The sequence below is a fragment of the Bombina bombina genome, chromosome 1 (genome assembly GCF_027579735.1).
Source record: "Bombina bombina isolate aBomBom1 chromosome 1, aBomBom1.pri, whole genome shotgun sequence".
Taxonomy (NCBI): Eukaryota; Metazoa; Chordata; class Amphibia; order Anura; family Bombinatoridae; genus Bombina; species Bombina bombina.
The window spans coordinates 548344284-548361065 of record NC_069499.1 but is presented as its reverse complement, the minus strand read 5'-3'; the positions used below and the strand labels follow the sequence as shown (position 1 = coordinate 548361065).

Here is a 16782-nt window from a genome sequence, read left to right as displayed (position 1 = left end):
GTGAAACCAATATAACATCTCAACATTCACAAATATACATTTCTGACATTCAAAAACAAAACAAAAACAAAGCAGTGACCAATATAGCCACCTTTCTTTGCAAGGACACTCAAAAGCCTGCCATCCATGGATTCTGTCCGTGTTTTGATCTGTTCACCATCAACATTGTGTGCAGCAGCAACCACAGCCTCCCAGACACTGTTCAGAGAGGTGTACTGTTTTCCCTCCTTGTAAATCTCACATTTGATGATGGACCACAGGTTCTCAATGGGGTTCAGATCAGGTGAACAAGGAGGCCATGTCATTAGATTTTCTTCTTTTATACCCTTTCTTGCCAGCCACGCTGTGGAGTACTTGGACGCGTGTGATGGAGCATTGTCCTGCATGAAAATCATGTTTTTCTTGAAGGATGCAGACTTCTTCCTGTACCACTGCTTGAAGAAGGTGTCTTCCAGAAACTGGCAGTAGGACTGGGAGTTGAGCTTGACTCCATCCTCAACCCGAAAAGGCCCCACAAGCTTATCTTTGATGATACCAGCCCAAACCAGTACTCCACCTCCACCTTGCTGGCGTCCGAGTCGGACTGGAGCTCTCTGCCCTTTACCAATCCAGCCACGGGCCCATCCATCTGGCCCATCAAGACTCACTCTCATTTCATCAGTCCATAAAACCTTAGCAAAATCAGTTTTGAGATATTTCTTGGCCCAGTCTTGACGTTTCAGCTTGTGTGTCTTGTTCAGTGGTGGTCGTCTTTCAGCCTTTCTTACCTTGGCCATGTCTCTGAGTATTGCACACCTTGTGCTTTTGGGCACTCCAGTGATGTTGCAGCTCTGAAATATGGCCAAACTGGTGGCAAGTGGCATCTTGGCAGCTGCACGCTTGACTTTTCTCAGTTCATGGGCAGTTATTTTGCGCCTTGGTTTTTCCACACGCTTCTTGCGACCCTGTTGACTATTTTGAATGAAACGCTTGATTGTTCGATGATCACGCTTCAGAAGCTTTGCAATTTTAAGAGTGCTGCATCCCTCTGCAAGATATCTCACTATTTTTGACTTTTCTGAGCCTGTCAAGTCCTTCTTTTGACCCATTTTGCCAAAGGAAAGGAAGTTGCCTAATAATTATGCACACCTGATATAGGGTGTTGATGTCATTAGACCACACCCCTTCTCATTATAGAGATGCACATCACCTAATATGCTTAATTGGTAGTAGGCTTTCGAGCCTATACAGCTTGGAGTAAGACAACATGCATAAAGAGGATGATGTGGTCAAAATACTCATTTGCCTAATAATTCTGCACTCCCTGTGTATATATATATATATATATATATATATATATATATATATATATATATATATATATATATATTCCTGTTTATTGCAAATATAAAGAAACAAAATGTAAAACATTATGAGCCTCAACTGCATGTCAATACTGGCTGCTGACCTATCTAATGATATACAGATGTGCTAAAATATTGCTTTTTTTACTCCCTGGAGAACATATAAATATAATCTTCATGTGCAAAATATATTTGCCATAAGTAGTTGTTTACAATTGCTGTGACACTGCTCAGTGCAGCAGCCTATCTTAAAGTAGGCTGGACCTTGTGATGGAATGAGTGCTAATTTGAAGCTTCTCTCTATTGTTCTTGCAAATAATGCCAGCATTGTATATGAACTAAAGCACGGAGGCCAGGCGTACAATTGGTGCAGTGACCCTTGTTTTAGTTTTGTTGTCACTCGTTCCTTTGCAGACAACTTTCCAGTATGCTGCATTGCCCATAAAATGATCCAGACCTTCAGTCATTCAAGGGGAAAAAAAGCTGAAAGGGGGGAAAAACACAAATGCCCTCCGGGGCTTCCAGCGGCCAAACCTTTTTTAAAGACAGCAACTTCAAAGAGAGGATTTGGCTTTTTTTCTGGGATTTATATTCTTATCAGGTGCTGTGATGCAAAAAAAAAAAAAAGCCAAAAACATTGTTTAAAAGATCAAGTTTAAAGGCACCATGAATCCCAGAATGCTAGAAAAGAAAACAGGAAACTAAAGAGAGTCTAAATACGGTTAATTTGCCTCTTACAAGACTATTTAATAAAACAATCTGAGCATTCAGTGGTAGATATATAACATTAAATTCCAAAAAGCAGATAGTCTTCCAAGGACATTTAATTAGTTTATTATTCCACTTGTCTACAAATGTTACTTCTTTTTTATAACCGATACAAAAAGCATCTTATTTGTTTTTATTATTTTATAAAGTATATATCTCAAATGCAGTTAATAGTTATAAACAACATACTTCGCTCTGATTGAAGAATTGCTTGTACATGTTTGTGAAATCACTTTTTTTCAAAATGATACATTTATTTATCTTAAAGGGACATGACACACACATATGCTTTGCAGAAAAGCATATCTAGATATGCTCAGCAGCTGCTGATTGGTTGCTGCAGATAGAAGCCTCGTGTGATTGGCTCACCATGTGCATTGCTTTTTCTTCAACTAAGGATATCTAAAAAAATTAAGCTAAATAAATAATAGAAGTAAATTGTAATGTTGTTTAAATGTCTATTCTCTATCTGAATCATGTTTAGTGGCCCTTTAAACATTATGCTTACTTACAAACAATAAAACACAACAAATGCTTTTTGAAGTCAATTTTAACTTTTATGTTTTCACATGAGATCACTTTTTTAAAAAAAAAGTTATAATTAGGATAAGCATGTGTTCGACTTTCCATATAATACATAAATGTGTATTATTGTGCACTAAATGATATAGGGGCATATGTATCAATGTGCGAGCTGACATGATACAAAGTACGCTGTCTGCATTTATCATTGCACCAGCAGTTTTTGTGAACTGCTGGAGCCCTGCAGATTTGCCGCTAGCAGGGGGTGTCAATCAACCCAATCGTATTCGATCGGGTTGATTTCTGTCCGCAGCCTCAGAGCAGGCGGACAAGTCATAAAACGGTGGTCTTTAGACCGCTGCTTCATAACTTCTGTTTCCGACGAGCCTTCCATACAGAGCTTGATAAATATGTCCCATAGTCCCACTTTCTGGTTAAGTTCCTCTCTTTGGACCTCCAAAAAGGAAAAAAGAAACTGCAAATGGTGAATTATGTAATAATGGTTATACACCTGGTAATTTAAATACTCATACTCACATTCTTCTGAGCTTATTACTTAGCTCTAAATTATATAAGCATGAATACTGTCTTTTCCATGTTAGGCTCACAGGCAAACCAAGATTCGGTTGAAGGTTAAAATCGTATTTATTAAAAACACAGACATGTCACTCAGGGGAGCAATACCATGGGGCCGATTTATTAAGCCCTCAATCGGCCCCAATGCATCTGTTTCCACGCGAGCCTTCAGACTCGCCAGAAACAGGAGTTAAGAAGCAGCGGTCTTAAAAACGCTGCTCCTTAAGTCGTCCGCCACCTCTGAGGCGGCGGACAGCAATCAGCCCGATAAGATATCTGGTTGATTGACACCCACTGCTAGTGGTAGATTGGCCACAAATGTGCGGGGGGCGGCATTGCACAAGTATTTCACAAGAAATGCTTGTGCAATGATAAATGCTGATAGCGTATGCTGTCTGCATTTATCGATGTGCGGCGGACTTGATCCGCTTGCACTTTGAAAATTCGACCCCTTGTATCAGAAACTGCTACAAAGTTATATACAAACAACCACTATACAGCGTGTGTCAACCAGTACGTTCGGTTCTATGATGGTTCCACCCTCCTAGTGATGATCAGTCCACACAGACATTACAAATAAACAAACAAAAAACAGTTATACATATCCTAAAACTAAATTCCCCTAAAAAAAGCCCACCTCAAAATAAAAAAAAATAAAAACTCATACTAACACTAAAACCTACTGTAAAAATTGCCCTGAAAATTGCATTTTTAGGGCATTTCCTCTAAAGTGATTAAAGTGACAGTAAAGTCAAAATGAAACTTTTATAATTTGGGTAGAACATGCAATTTTAAACAACTTTCCAATTTACTTCTGTTTTCAAATTTACTTCGTTCTCTTGGTACCGTTTATTAAAAAATAAAACTAGGTAGGCTCATAAGAGCTCAGGAGTGTGCATGTGTCTTTAGTATTCAGTATTTAGTTGCAAAACACTGCTGCCATAGAATACTAAAGACACATGCACACTCCTGAGCTCTTATAAACCTACCTAATTTTATTTTTTAATAAACGGTACCAAGAGAACGAAGCAAATTTGATGATAAAAGTAAATTGGAAAGTTATTTAAAACTGTATGCTTTATCTGAATCATGAAAGTTTTTTTTTTTTACTTTATTGTCCCTTTAAGCTCTTTTGCTTGGCACAAAAATTCCTAAATAAAAAGCCTATCTTAAAAAACCTAAAGTAAAAATGTAGAACCTCTCTCCATTTAGAACCTCTCATTCTAGTCACCTGCTCCTCTGAGGATACATGTTGCTGCTGTTTCTGGTTACATTAGTAAGTGATAAAGAGAACAAGGCGACACAAGTTAGTCAGAGAGCTGGTCAGAGCACTAGATTTACCTAATTGATTTGGCAAATTTAGGGTTGCTGGGAATATTCAGGATTCAATGTTCTTGTGCAATGATTGGAGGTGCTGTAGTAACCAACATTTATGCTTCTCTTAAATGTTTTAAAAGTTAAGAAAAAAAGCAACATATATTCGAACCTAAGATCTAAAAAGAAAGCAGCCCTAGGGGGAGATTTAATAAGCAGCGGATGCTGCTATCTCTGCCCGTAGTTTCCGGTTCCCTGGAAACAGTAGTTAAGACCGCTGCTCCTTAACTTTTCTCCACCTTTTAGCGATGTTGGGCGGACATGGTTCGCTATAATTAATCATGTCTGCCCGACATTTGGTAAATTGACCCCTTAGTGTTTTGCTTAGGCTTAAAGGGACAGTTCACCCAAAAACTTTCTCCCCTTTAAATTATTCTCAATGATCCTTTTTACCTGCTAGAGTGTATTAAATTGGTTGGAACAGTATACACCAATTTTCATGTTACTGCATATAATAGACATTACTATAAAGAAGAATACGGACAGATACTGATATAAAAACCCAGTCTAGAACCTTTTAAAAACTTAATTAGAAGCTCAAAATTTAACACTGTTGATGAGGTTAGGCTGGGACACCAACTAAAAGGGGCTGAGAGCAGACCCCCCCCCTCCCCTGCATATGAAAGGACCCATTTTACAAACAGAAGCAATCTGAAGTCTGTATACATCAGTATACATCTAAAACTTTGGGGCTTGTTTAGTCGTCTGAAAATCAGCACAATGTTATTTAAAAAGATGCAAAACTATACATTGTTACAAAAACACTACCAGATAGGCTATATAAATAGATCATCTACAAAACATTTATGCAAAGAAAAATCTAGTGTACAATATCCCTTTAATTGTAAAACCTTTGCAACAATGTTGGCATTCAGTGGCTAGTATTCCTATACAGATGTGAAAGACCTCATTTACTTTTCTTGAACTTGGAAACAACTAGGCATTTGGTCTACTAAGCAATTTAAGTGGTTGTTAATATTACTAATAGTAGTATTATTATTATTGCGTTAAGAAGGTTTAACAACAAATTTATATTTTATAATTTTATAATCTTTATTTTGGTTTACCGGGCCTTTATCACCTGGTTAAAGGGACACTAAACACCTTGTAATTACAAGACATTTCTGTTGTCTTTCTGTGGAATAAGATATCAGTCAAGTTTAAACATTTATTGAAAACAAATGAACATCTTGTTTGCTGTAGTCTAGGTTTGAGTCTGCAGACAAGGATAGTCACAGTCCTAATGTTAGAATAACATGCATTGTTTTGCAGTCTATCTGCTCAACACAGGATATAACGTCCTCGCACTTAATGAAGCAGGAAACGGACTTCAAAAAACTTTCTTTATTTCCCAATTTCCATAAAAACAAAGCTGGAAATAATACTTAGAGCCAAACGCGTTTCGTTAGTTAAAACATAACTTCCTCAATGGCTATAAGTATTATTTCCAGCTTTGTTTTTATGGAAATTGGGAAATAAAGAAAGTTTTTTGAAGTCCGTTTCCTGCTTCATTGAGTGCGAGGACGTTATATCCTGTGTTGTATTTCTTCTGGAGACGGCGATGAGGTCTCCGGTTCTTCCTGAGCACCATTGAAGCGGTATAGAGGTTCCCATATCTTCATGGTTTCGTGTGGGGAACAGTATCGAAAGCGCACCAGCGTGAAGAACGTGAAGGGCAGAGAGTTGAATGTGAAGTGTTGGGACGGAGAGGTGTACGGAGCGCTTACAGGTGGATTCTACTTGTATGTTATCTGCTCAAGCCAATTAGGGAAAGATGTGTAGTAGCGTTAGCCTTCAAAAGTCTGCAGCATTCATTTCCAAGTCACAATTGTAAGAGCTAAATGACATGAAAAGGGGCAAAATAAATAATTATTGTATTTTGCAGTGGTTTTATTAAACATAACTAAACATTTTATATTAAAATCTCAAGCTGTTTACTGTCCCTTTAAGGCGGAAGAAGCAGAAAGAGAAAAACATAACCTTTCTTCTTCAGATATGCCCTGGTTCTTTTTTAATCAGCTGACCTTTTGTTAGGTTAAGATTTCAGATAATGTGATAAATGCAGGTTCTTCTAATAAACCATATGTGATTTGTCCTCTGTGCTTCCTAGGCTGGGGACAACAATGGGAGCAGAAGATTTTGCTTTTAAGATGTTGAAAAGCTGCCCACGGGAGCGAATCTCCGCCGAAGATGCTCTCCTGCATAAATTCTTCAGTACTCTGCCAGGCCAGCTGCTCCAGCTTCCTGACAGTAAGTTCCGTATCACAGAATTATGCAGTGCAGGAACATATTGATGAAATGCTCTTAGAGGAAAGTATTCTGGTTACCTTGTATTTAATCATCACGGTAGATTTCATGGTTTTTACAAAACAGCAAATGCTTAAACGTTAACTGACACAGAATCATCTGGGTTAGTCATGCAGCATAAAGTGACATTTATTTATTTTTTTTTACCTTTGTGACAGATGCATTTTATATTTCCCCCCCAATATTAAAGCCCATGCTTTCCCACATTATGGGGCCGATTTAACAAAGTGTGAGCGGACATGATCCGCTGTAATGGATCATATCTGCCACACATCGATAAATGCCGACAGCATACGCTGTCAGCATTTATCATTGCACAAGCAGTTCTGGTGAACTGCTTGTGCAATGCCGCCCCCTGCAGATTCACGGCCAGCTAGCAGAGGGTGTCAATCAACCCAATCGTATGTGATCGGGCGGATTGCTTTCCGCCGCCTCAGAGGAGGCGTACAAGTTAAGGAACAATTACATTCAGGGCCATTCGGCCCTTGTTAAATTGGCCCCTATAGGTTAATTTTCTTACAAAGCTCATCTGTTTATGATGAATTTTATTTAACATGCTGTCTGCAGAGATTATCATCTTTACTATAAATCGATTTCATGAATTTCTTACTTACATATCAGTTAGCAAAAATAGTCATGTTAATGATGTCTCTTGAGGGACAAGCAACTTCACTGTAGTGACTTTTTTTTAATAACCACCTCTAGAATGTAATCGTTACAATCAACATATAGAAAAAGTCAAACTAAGCGAGAAATCATTTTTAAAATGAAACTGCCTATTCATATCATTGTCTTCTTTATCTTACTGTTCATTGGGAATTTCAGGAATTATTTGTAAGCCTGGTGACCAGTGAGGTTAGCTGGTGTGTTACGCTTGTCTATTTTCACCTGATTAAAGAATGCTGCGGGGGAGAATTATACAGGATAATTGTTGTTTATAGTAATGCTTCTTAAACTGGGGGTCCCTTAAAATGTTTTGGGGTCCCAACAAGATTTCATAATGTACTGAGTGTGTGTGTTGTGAGTGAATGTGTTTGTATGTGATTGTGTGTATGTGTGAGTGTGTATTATGAGCGAATGTGTTTGTATGTGATTGTATGTGTGAGTATGAGTGTGCGTTGTGAGTGAATGTGTTTGTATGTGATTGTGTGTGTGTATGTATGAGTGTGTGTTGTGAGTGAATGTGTTTGTATGTAATTGTGTGTGTGTGTGTGTTGTAAGTGAATGTGTTTGTATGTAATTGTGTGTGTGTTTGTATGTGTTTGTATGAGTGTGTGTTGTGAGTGAATGTGTTTGTATGTGTTTGTATGGGTGTGTATTATTTGCTAATGTGTTTGTATGTGATTGTATGTTTGTGTATGAGTGTGTGTTGTGAGTTAATTTTTTGTATGTAATTGTGTGTTTGTGTTTGTATGAGTGTGTATTATGAGCGAATGTGTTTGTATGTTATTGTATGTGTGAGTATGAGTGTGTGTTGTGAGTGAATGTGTTTGTATGTAATTGTGTGTGTGTGTTGTGAGTGAATGTGTTTGTATGTAATTGTGTGTATGTGTTTGTATGAGTGTGTGTTGTGAGTGAATGTGTTTGTATGAGTGTGTGTTGTGAGTGAATGTGTTTGTATGTAATTGTGTGTGTGTGTTGTAAGTGAATGTGTTTGTATGTAATTGTGTGTGTGTGTTTGTGTGTATGTGTTTGTATGAGTGTGTGTTGTGAGTGAATGTGTTTGTATGTGTCTGTATGGGTGTGTATTATTTGCGAATGTGTTTGTATGTGATTGTATGTGTGTGTATGAGTGTGTGTTGTGAGTTAATTTTTTGTATGTAATTGTGTGTTTGTGTTTGTATGAGTGTGTATTATGAGAGAATGTGTTTGTATGTTATTGTATGTGTGAGTATGAGTGTGTGTTGTGAGTGAATGTGTTTGTATGTAATTGTGTGTGTGTGTTGTGAGTGAATGTGTTTGTATGTAATTGTGTGTATGTGTTTGTATGAGTGTGTTTTGTGAGTGAATGTGTTTGTATGTGTGTGTATGGGTGTGTATTATTTGCGAATGTGTTTGTATGTGATTGTATGTGTGTGTATGAGTGTGTGTTGTGAGTGAATGTGTTTGTATGTAATTGTGTGTTTGTGTGTATGTGTGTGTATGGATGTGTATTATTTGCGAATGTGTTTGTATGTGATTGTATGTGTGTGTATGAGTGTGTGTTGTGAGTGAATGTGTTTGTATTTGTGTGTTTGTGTTTGTATGAGTGTGTATTATTTGCGAATGTGTTTGTATGTGATTGTATGTGTGTGTATGAGTGTGTGTTGTGAGTGAATGTGTTTGTATGTAATTGTGTGTTTGTGTTTGTATGAGTGTGTATTATTTGCGAATGTGTTTGTATGTGATTGTATGTGTGTGTATGAGTGTGTGTTGTGAGTGAATGTGTTTGTATGTAATTGTGTGTTTGTGTGTATGTGTTTGTATGAGTGTGTATTATTTGCGAATGTGTTTGTATGTGATTGTATGTGTGTGTATGAGTGTGTGTTGTGAGTGAATGTGTTTGTATGTAATTGTGTGTTTGTGTGTATGTGTTTGTATGAGTGTGTATTATTTGCGAATGTGTTTGTATGTGATTGTATGTGTGTGTATGAGTGTGTGTTGTGAGTGAATGTGTTTGTGTGTATGTGTTTGTATGAATGTGTATTATTTGCGAATGTGTTTGTATGTGATTGTATGTGTGTGTATGAGTGTGTGTTGTGAGTGAATGTGTTTGTATGTAATTGTGTGTTTGTGTGTATGTGTTTGTATTAGTGTGTATTATGAGTGAATGTGTTTGTATGTGATTGTATGTGTGTGTATGAGTGTGTATTATGAGCGAATGTGTTTGTATGTGATTGTATGTGTGTGTATGAGTGTGTGTTGTGAGTGAATGTGTTTGTGTGTATGTGTTTGTATGAATGTGTATTATTTGCGAATGTGTTTGTATGTGATTGTATGTGTGTGTATGAGTGTGTGTTGTGAGTGAATGTGTTTGTATGTAATTGTGTGTTTGTGTGTATGTGTTTGTATTAGTGTGTATTATGAGTGAATGTGTTTGTATGTGATTGTATGTGTGTGTATGAGTGTGTATTATGAGCGAATGTGTTTGTATGTGATTGTATGTGTGTGTATGAGTGTGTGTTATGAGTGAATGTGTTTGTATGTAATTGTGTGTTTGTGTGTGTGTTTGTATGAATGTGTATTATTTGCGAATGTGTTTGTATGTGATTGTATGTGTGTGTATGAGTGTGTGTTGTGAGTGAATGTGTTTGTATGTAATTGTGTGTTTGTGTGTATGTGTTTGTATTAGTGTGTATTATGAGTGAATGTGTTTGTATGTGTGTGTATGAGTGTGTATTATGAGCGAATATGTTTGTATGTGATTGTATGTGTGTGTATGAGTGTGTATTATGAGCGAATATGTTTGTATGTGATTGTATGTGTGTGTATGAGTGTGTATTATGAGTGAATATGTTTGTATGTGATTGTATGTGTGTGTATGAGTGTGTATTATGAGCGAATATGTTTGTATGTGATTGTATGTGTGTGTATGAGTGTGTATTATGAGCGAATGTGTTTGTATGTGATTGTATGTGTGTGTATGAGTGTGTATTATGAGCAAATGTGTTTGTATGTGATTGTATGTGTGTGTATGAGTGTGTGTTATGAGTGAATGTGATTGTATGTGATTGTATGTGTGTGTATGAGTGTGTGTTATGAGTGAATGTGATTGTATGTGTGTGTATGAGTGTGTATTATGAGTGAATGTGTTTGTATGTGATTGTATGTGTGTGTATGAGTGTGTGTTATGAGTGAATGTGTTTGTATGTGATTGTATGTGTGTGTATGAGTGTGTGTTATGAGTGAATGTGTTTGTGTGCAAGTGTGTGTATTTGTGCATGAGTGAGTAACTTTTTTCTGTATTTTGCTTAAAGGGATGTAAAGCCCCCAATTTTTTCTTTTGTGATTCAGATGGAACATACAATTTTAAACAACTTTCCAATTTACTCCTATTATTACATTTTATTGTTATCTTTTGTTGAAAAGCAGGCAGGGAAGTTCAGCGTTTGCATGTGTCTGCAGTACTATATGGCATTAGCAAGGGCACTAGATGGCAGCATTATATCCTGTCATTTAGTGCTTCAAACATGTGCACCTATCTAAATATATATTCAACAAAGAATAACAAGAGAACAAAGCAAAATTGTTAATAGAAGCAAATTGGAAACTTTTTTTAAAATTGCATTCTCTATCTGAATAATGAAATAAATATTTTGGGTTTCAAGTTCCTTTAAAGGGACAGTGTACTAATTGTTTTTCTTTAATGTGTTCCCAATTATCAATTTTACCTGCTAGATAGAGTGTGTTAAATTGTACCTTTAACTTGTCCAATGTAAAAAGGAGTCCCTGGTGAAAAACGTTTAAGAAGCTCTGGTCTAGAGCATTGTTTCTCAACCGCAGTCCTTAAATACCCCCAACAGGCCAGGTTTTCATTATAGCTGAACCAGTGCACAAGTGAAATAATCAGCTGATGGGTAAGAGCAGTCTAGTAATCATGGTGTTACTGATCAGCTGATTACTTCACCTTTGCATTGTTTCAGCAATAATGAAAACCTGACCTGTTGGGGTACTTGAGGACGGTGGTTGAGAAACACTGGTCTAGAGTACTGTTTATGGGCTGTTTATTTTTGAACATTCTCAAAGTAAAATATTTTTTGAACATGCCATTTGATTGCACTTGACTGATTTTTTTTAAAAGTGGCAATATATATGTATATGTGTGTGTGTATGTATATGTATTGTATATATTCTCTTTTTTGTTTTTAAATGCTTTTATGAATTACTTACAATTATTTGAGTTTATGTAAAAAATATATATTTAGACTTTAAACTTAAATTCTCTTTATTACATTTTTTTTCTCTGCACAAATCCCTATTTAAAATAATTCCAGAGCTCCTGAAAATTGTTTGACTGACTTCTGGATGGCTCCTAAGTTTCAAACACATGTGTCACCCTTGATTTAAGTGACTTTGCATACTAGCACTAAGCAGAACCATAGTAAGTGATATGATAAAAAGCTTCAAGCTTAAGGAATTTAATAAAGGTGAGGCTGAAAGCATTTTTCACAAAAAGAGCAATACAAGAACAAGGGGTCATGATCTCATGTTAGAGTACAGCAGGTTCAGGAGTAATTTGCATAAGCAGTTCACAGAAAGGGTGGTTGATTCATATCCTTCTAATAGAGATGGTAAGGAAAACAACTAAAAGGGAATTCAAGAAAGCCTTCTATATGCATAAAGATGTGCAAAGAATTAAGCTTATAATATAGAAATAAAATTGGCTAATTTTGGAGGTCTTCTAATTCTCCATTAAAATTGATATAATCATGGTAATGTTTGTTATGTTAGTTTTTAAGCAAATGTAAAGAACTTGATACTAGAATACTATACAATTTAATATTAGAGTTTGCATTTCCATTGTTGAATAACGTCTGCTTGAGACACATGGTAATACCCTGATCACATGACCAAAGTCCCCTGATAATATGTCTGTAAGATTACCCCATAAATTCCAGGCATGCCACCTCTTTATTTGGGTTATCTTCCAAATTCCAGACAGGCTAGTTCTGTTTGAATGTCGCCCTATAAATGTGTTATATTTCAGCTTCCTCTGAGAATGGAGCAGTCCATTTATCCATCTGGTAGAGTTATGCTTGTAATTCCTAACATAAACAAAAATGTTATTGGCTAATGTTAGCTGGGTGAAGTTCTGTTGTGCAGTAATACTCATGATACGCTACACTGGAACAACTGGAACACTAAGTATTGGATTAAAAATTAAATATACTTTAATAGGAATCAGAAAAAATATGTCAGTGAAAATATTACCTGCTGGATTTGTGAAAGCACCTTGTTTCTATAAGCAAGCTCTTTAAATAGATTCTTATGACTGTGCAGCCTTTTGATGTCAACTGCTCATATGTGGGATGATACCTGCTTGGTATCAGGTGAAACCTGGTCCTTCAGATCCTGGTTACATTAGTTTGTTTGGTCTCACACCCTCATGTAGAACCCATGTGTTCTGGGGTCTGTGAAACCTTCTTGTGGGTTCCTTTTATTTATGATTACATTTCAGATATTAAACCCCACCCCAGGGTAATTTGACATATATTGGTTAGCATTATTGACTTTGCACCTAGCTACTACAGAAGAAAACCGCCTTAACATTTCACTAACTAACCCATTTATGAAAATACAGTTTGAGAAAGATGCTAGTTAAATATTTAGGTAATACAGAACTCGAAACTGTCCTGCATTTTCATTATTTGTTTAGGGATTCTGTCCCTCCCACAATCTGCCTTTTCTTTCCCTTTGTGAAACTGAGAATGACCAAAATCTGGCCTTTGAATCACATGTTAACACCCTGTACCTTTCTGACCTATCCCCAGACAACCTGACCATGCCCTTTGACCCAACTCCTTCCCAGATCCTCCTACAGCCCTCACATTCCCAGTATGGAGAAATTTAAAATTGATAGATATATAAATATAGTGAGACACATATTATTTAGAGCTCTTGTAAATCCACACTTGAATTGGCTCATTTGCTAAATCATAAAAACTGGAACAGTCTATCCAGTATCTCCACTTCTTATGTTATTCTATTAATCAAACTAAAACTAAGGTTCATTTATACATATATCCATTACTAAGTGAGCAGTGGAAGAAATATTTGTGCCTGCTCACACGCATAATACTCAGTGGTAATAATTCAAATTGAAACATTGATCAGCATATAAACAAAATAACATTTATTTAATCACCAAAAATAGTGAAAATATTTTGTCAGTATACACCCAAATGTTTGTGCAGCCGCACTTTTGACAGTTATATAGCTGTGAGACCTTAAAGTAAAGTAAACATAGATACCCCTGCTGCCCAAATTACACCAGCTATATAGTATACTCAAGTGAGACCAATGAGTACATGCATACCCCTGCTGCCCAATTTATGCCAGCTATATACTCATGTGAGACCAATGAGTACATGCATACCCCTGCTGCCCAATTTATGCCAGCTATATACTCAAGTGAGACCAATGAGTACATGCATACCCCTGCTGTCCAATTTATGCCAGCTATATGCTCAAGTGAGACCAATGAGTACATGCATACCCCTGCTGCCCAATTTATTCCAGCTTTATACTCATGTGAGATTTCAGAGTACATGCATACCCCTGACACCCGATATACGCAAGCCATATACTCAAATGAGATCACAGAGTACATACATGCCCAATTTGTAATAGCTAAATACTCAACTGACACCACAGAGTCAGGACCGTCTTTAACACAGGGCAAAAGGGGCAGTTGCCCTGGGCCCAGTCTTTGTTGAGGGGCCCAAGAGTCCTAAAAAAGAAAAAAAAAAAAAATTTATTTTTTTTAGTTCATGCCAGACTGCTGATGTCATGTGACATGGGACACACACACAGTCAGTGCTAATATTGTCACAGTCAAAAGTTCTCTGCTTATATTTATTTGTGAGAAACTGTGCCAGACCGTGCCAATGTCATGTGACATTCCAAGCTAGTGCCATGTGCTGTTTTAGATGTGCACTGTGCAGCATTGGATGCTAAGCCCTAACTAGGCATCCAGTCAAACCAACTGCATCAGAAAAGGTCCTGCTGGGGTTACCACTGTTACCAGGTAACTGCTCTGGTGGTGGGGATTGTTTCTGGGTAGGGCTTACTATAAGCGCATGCAGCAGAAAGCTGGAGTGGCAGGCACGTGAGGATTTGAGCATCTGTGCAGCTGCACACACCGCTCTCTTCAGTCTTGAGGCTGTGTGACTCATCTGTATCCATGCAGCCTTGGGCAGACAGCATCCAGTCTGCTGGTCCCCTTAGCCCTGCTCTTTCTGCTGTGGCTCTAAGATCAACTAACTGAAGTTTGTTAGGAAAACAGTGCTTTGTAGAAAGGTGTCAGTGGGAAGAATAAGTGAGTGTATACATGCCCCTCCCCCATACAGCATTGTCTAGTGCAGGATGAGAGGGAACTTGTTCCTAGCAAAGTAGTGACATGTGCTGCTGTGGCTGATGTATAGTGTCATGCTGATACTTCACACATTAAGGTAAGGTTTATTTTTATAGTTTTTATTTCTCTCTGTTTCAGATTTTACAGCTTCCCATAGTAGTTCTACTGTTTCAGTCAGTAAACTTATATCTGTCTGCACCTCTATGCTTCCGCCTCAGTCTTTACCTTGCTTTGCTCCTGTTGGCTGCCCTAAATCTCTTTAACCAGCTAACCTCACAGCAGAATCACATTCAAAAGCATATTAAATTAATCCAGAGTGGAGGAATTTATATATTTATTTACTTTTTAGTACTGCTTAGGTCCAGTTTCACATATTGCAATTTTTTTTAATGATTAGCCCAGCAGTGGATGATCCACTGCTGGGCTAATAATTTAAAAAAATATATAAAATAAATTGATTTAGTTGTTTTTTGGGATGTTGGGGTGGAGAGCGAAATTGAAATTGCATGGGGGGGCCCCAAGAAAATGTTTGCCCAGGGTCCAGTCAGTATTAAAGACGGCCCTGCACAGAGTACATGCATACACCTGCTGCCCAATTTATGCTCACTATATTCCAGTGTGAGATCACAGAGTACACTATACAGTGTGAGACCACAGAGTACATGCATACACATGCTGCCCAATTTGTACTAGCTATATACTGAAGTGAAACCACAAAGTACATGCATAAACCTGCTGCCCAATTTATGCCAGCTATATACTCAAGTGAGACCACTGAGTGCCTGAATACCCCTGCTGCTCAATGTATGCCAGTATATTCTCAAGTGAGACCATTGAGTACATGCATACCCCTGCTGCCCAATTTATGCTAGTGATATACTGAGGTGAGACCTCAGAGTACATGCATACCCCTGCTTCTCAATTTACACCAGCTATATACTCAAATGGGACCACAGAGTGCATGCATACCCCTGCTGCCCAATTTATGCCAACTACATACTCATGTCAGACCTCAGAGTACATGCATACGCCTGCTGCCCAATTTATGCCAACTACATACTCATGTCAGACCTCAGAGTGCATGCATACCCCTGCTGCCCAATTTATGCCAACTACATACTCATGTCAGACCTCAGAGTACATGCATACGCCTGCTGCCCAATTTTTGTTTACTATATACTCTTGTGAGACCACTGAGTACATGCATACCCCTGCTCCCCAATTTATGCCAGCTACTGTATGTACTCAAATCAGACCACAGAGTACATGCAAACCCCTGTTGCCAAATTTATGCCAGTTACTGTATATACTCAAATGAGACCACAGAGTGCATGAATACCCCTGCTGCCCAATTTATGCCAGCTTTAAATTCAAGTGAGATCAATTAGTACATATATACCCCTGTTGTCCAACTTATGCCAGCTATATACTCAAGTGAAACCACGAGTGCATGAACTCCCCTGCTGTCCAATTTATGCTAGCTTTATACTCAAGTGAGACCACAGAGTACATGCATACACCATATACCTGGTGCCCATTTTATGCCAACTATATACTCATGTGAGACCATTGAGTACATGCATACCCCTGCTGCCCAATTTATGCTAGTGATATACTGAGGTGAGACCTCAGAGTACATGCATACCCCTGCTTCTCAATTTACACCAGCTTTATACGCAAATGGAACCACAGAGTGCATGAATACCCCTGCTGCCCAATTTATGCCAACTACATACTCATGTCAGACCTCAGAGTACATGCATACGCCTGCTGCCCAATTTTTGCTCACTATATACTCTTGTGAGACCACTGAGTACATGCATACCCCTGCTGCCCAAT

General features: G+C 37.7%; 1 protein-coding gene across 5 annotated transcripts in view; it reads left to right on the top strand.

Moving 5' to 3' along the window:
• The window catches only part of CDK15 (cyclin dependent kinase 15), a 657391-nt gene that overhangs the window by 439910 nt on the left and 200699 nt on the right, over positions 1–16782 (top strand). For all 5 annotated transcript variants that reach the window (XM_053698694.1, XM_053698693.1, XM_053698697.1 and 2 more), the window contains one exon: positions 6694–6833. In XM_053698694.1, coding sequence (XP_053554669.1) covers positions 6694–6833 — 140 coding nt within the window. The remainder of the gene's footprint in view (positions 1–6693; positions 6834–16782) is intronic.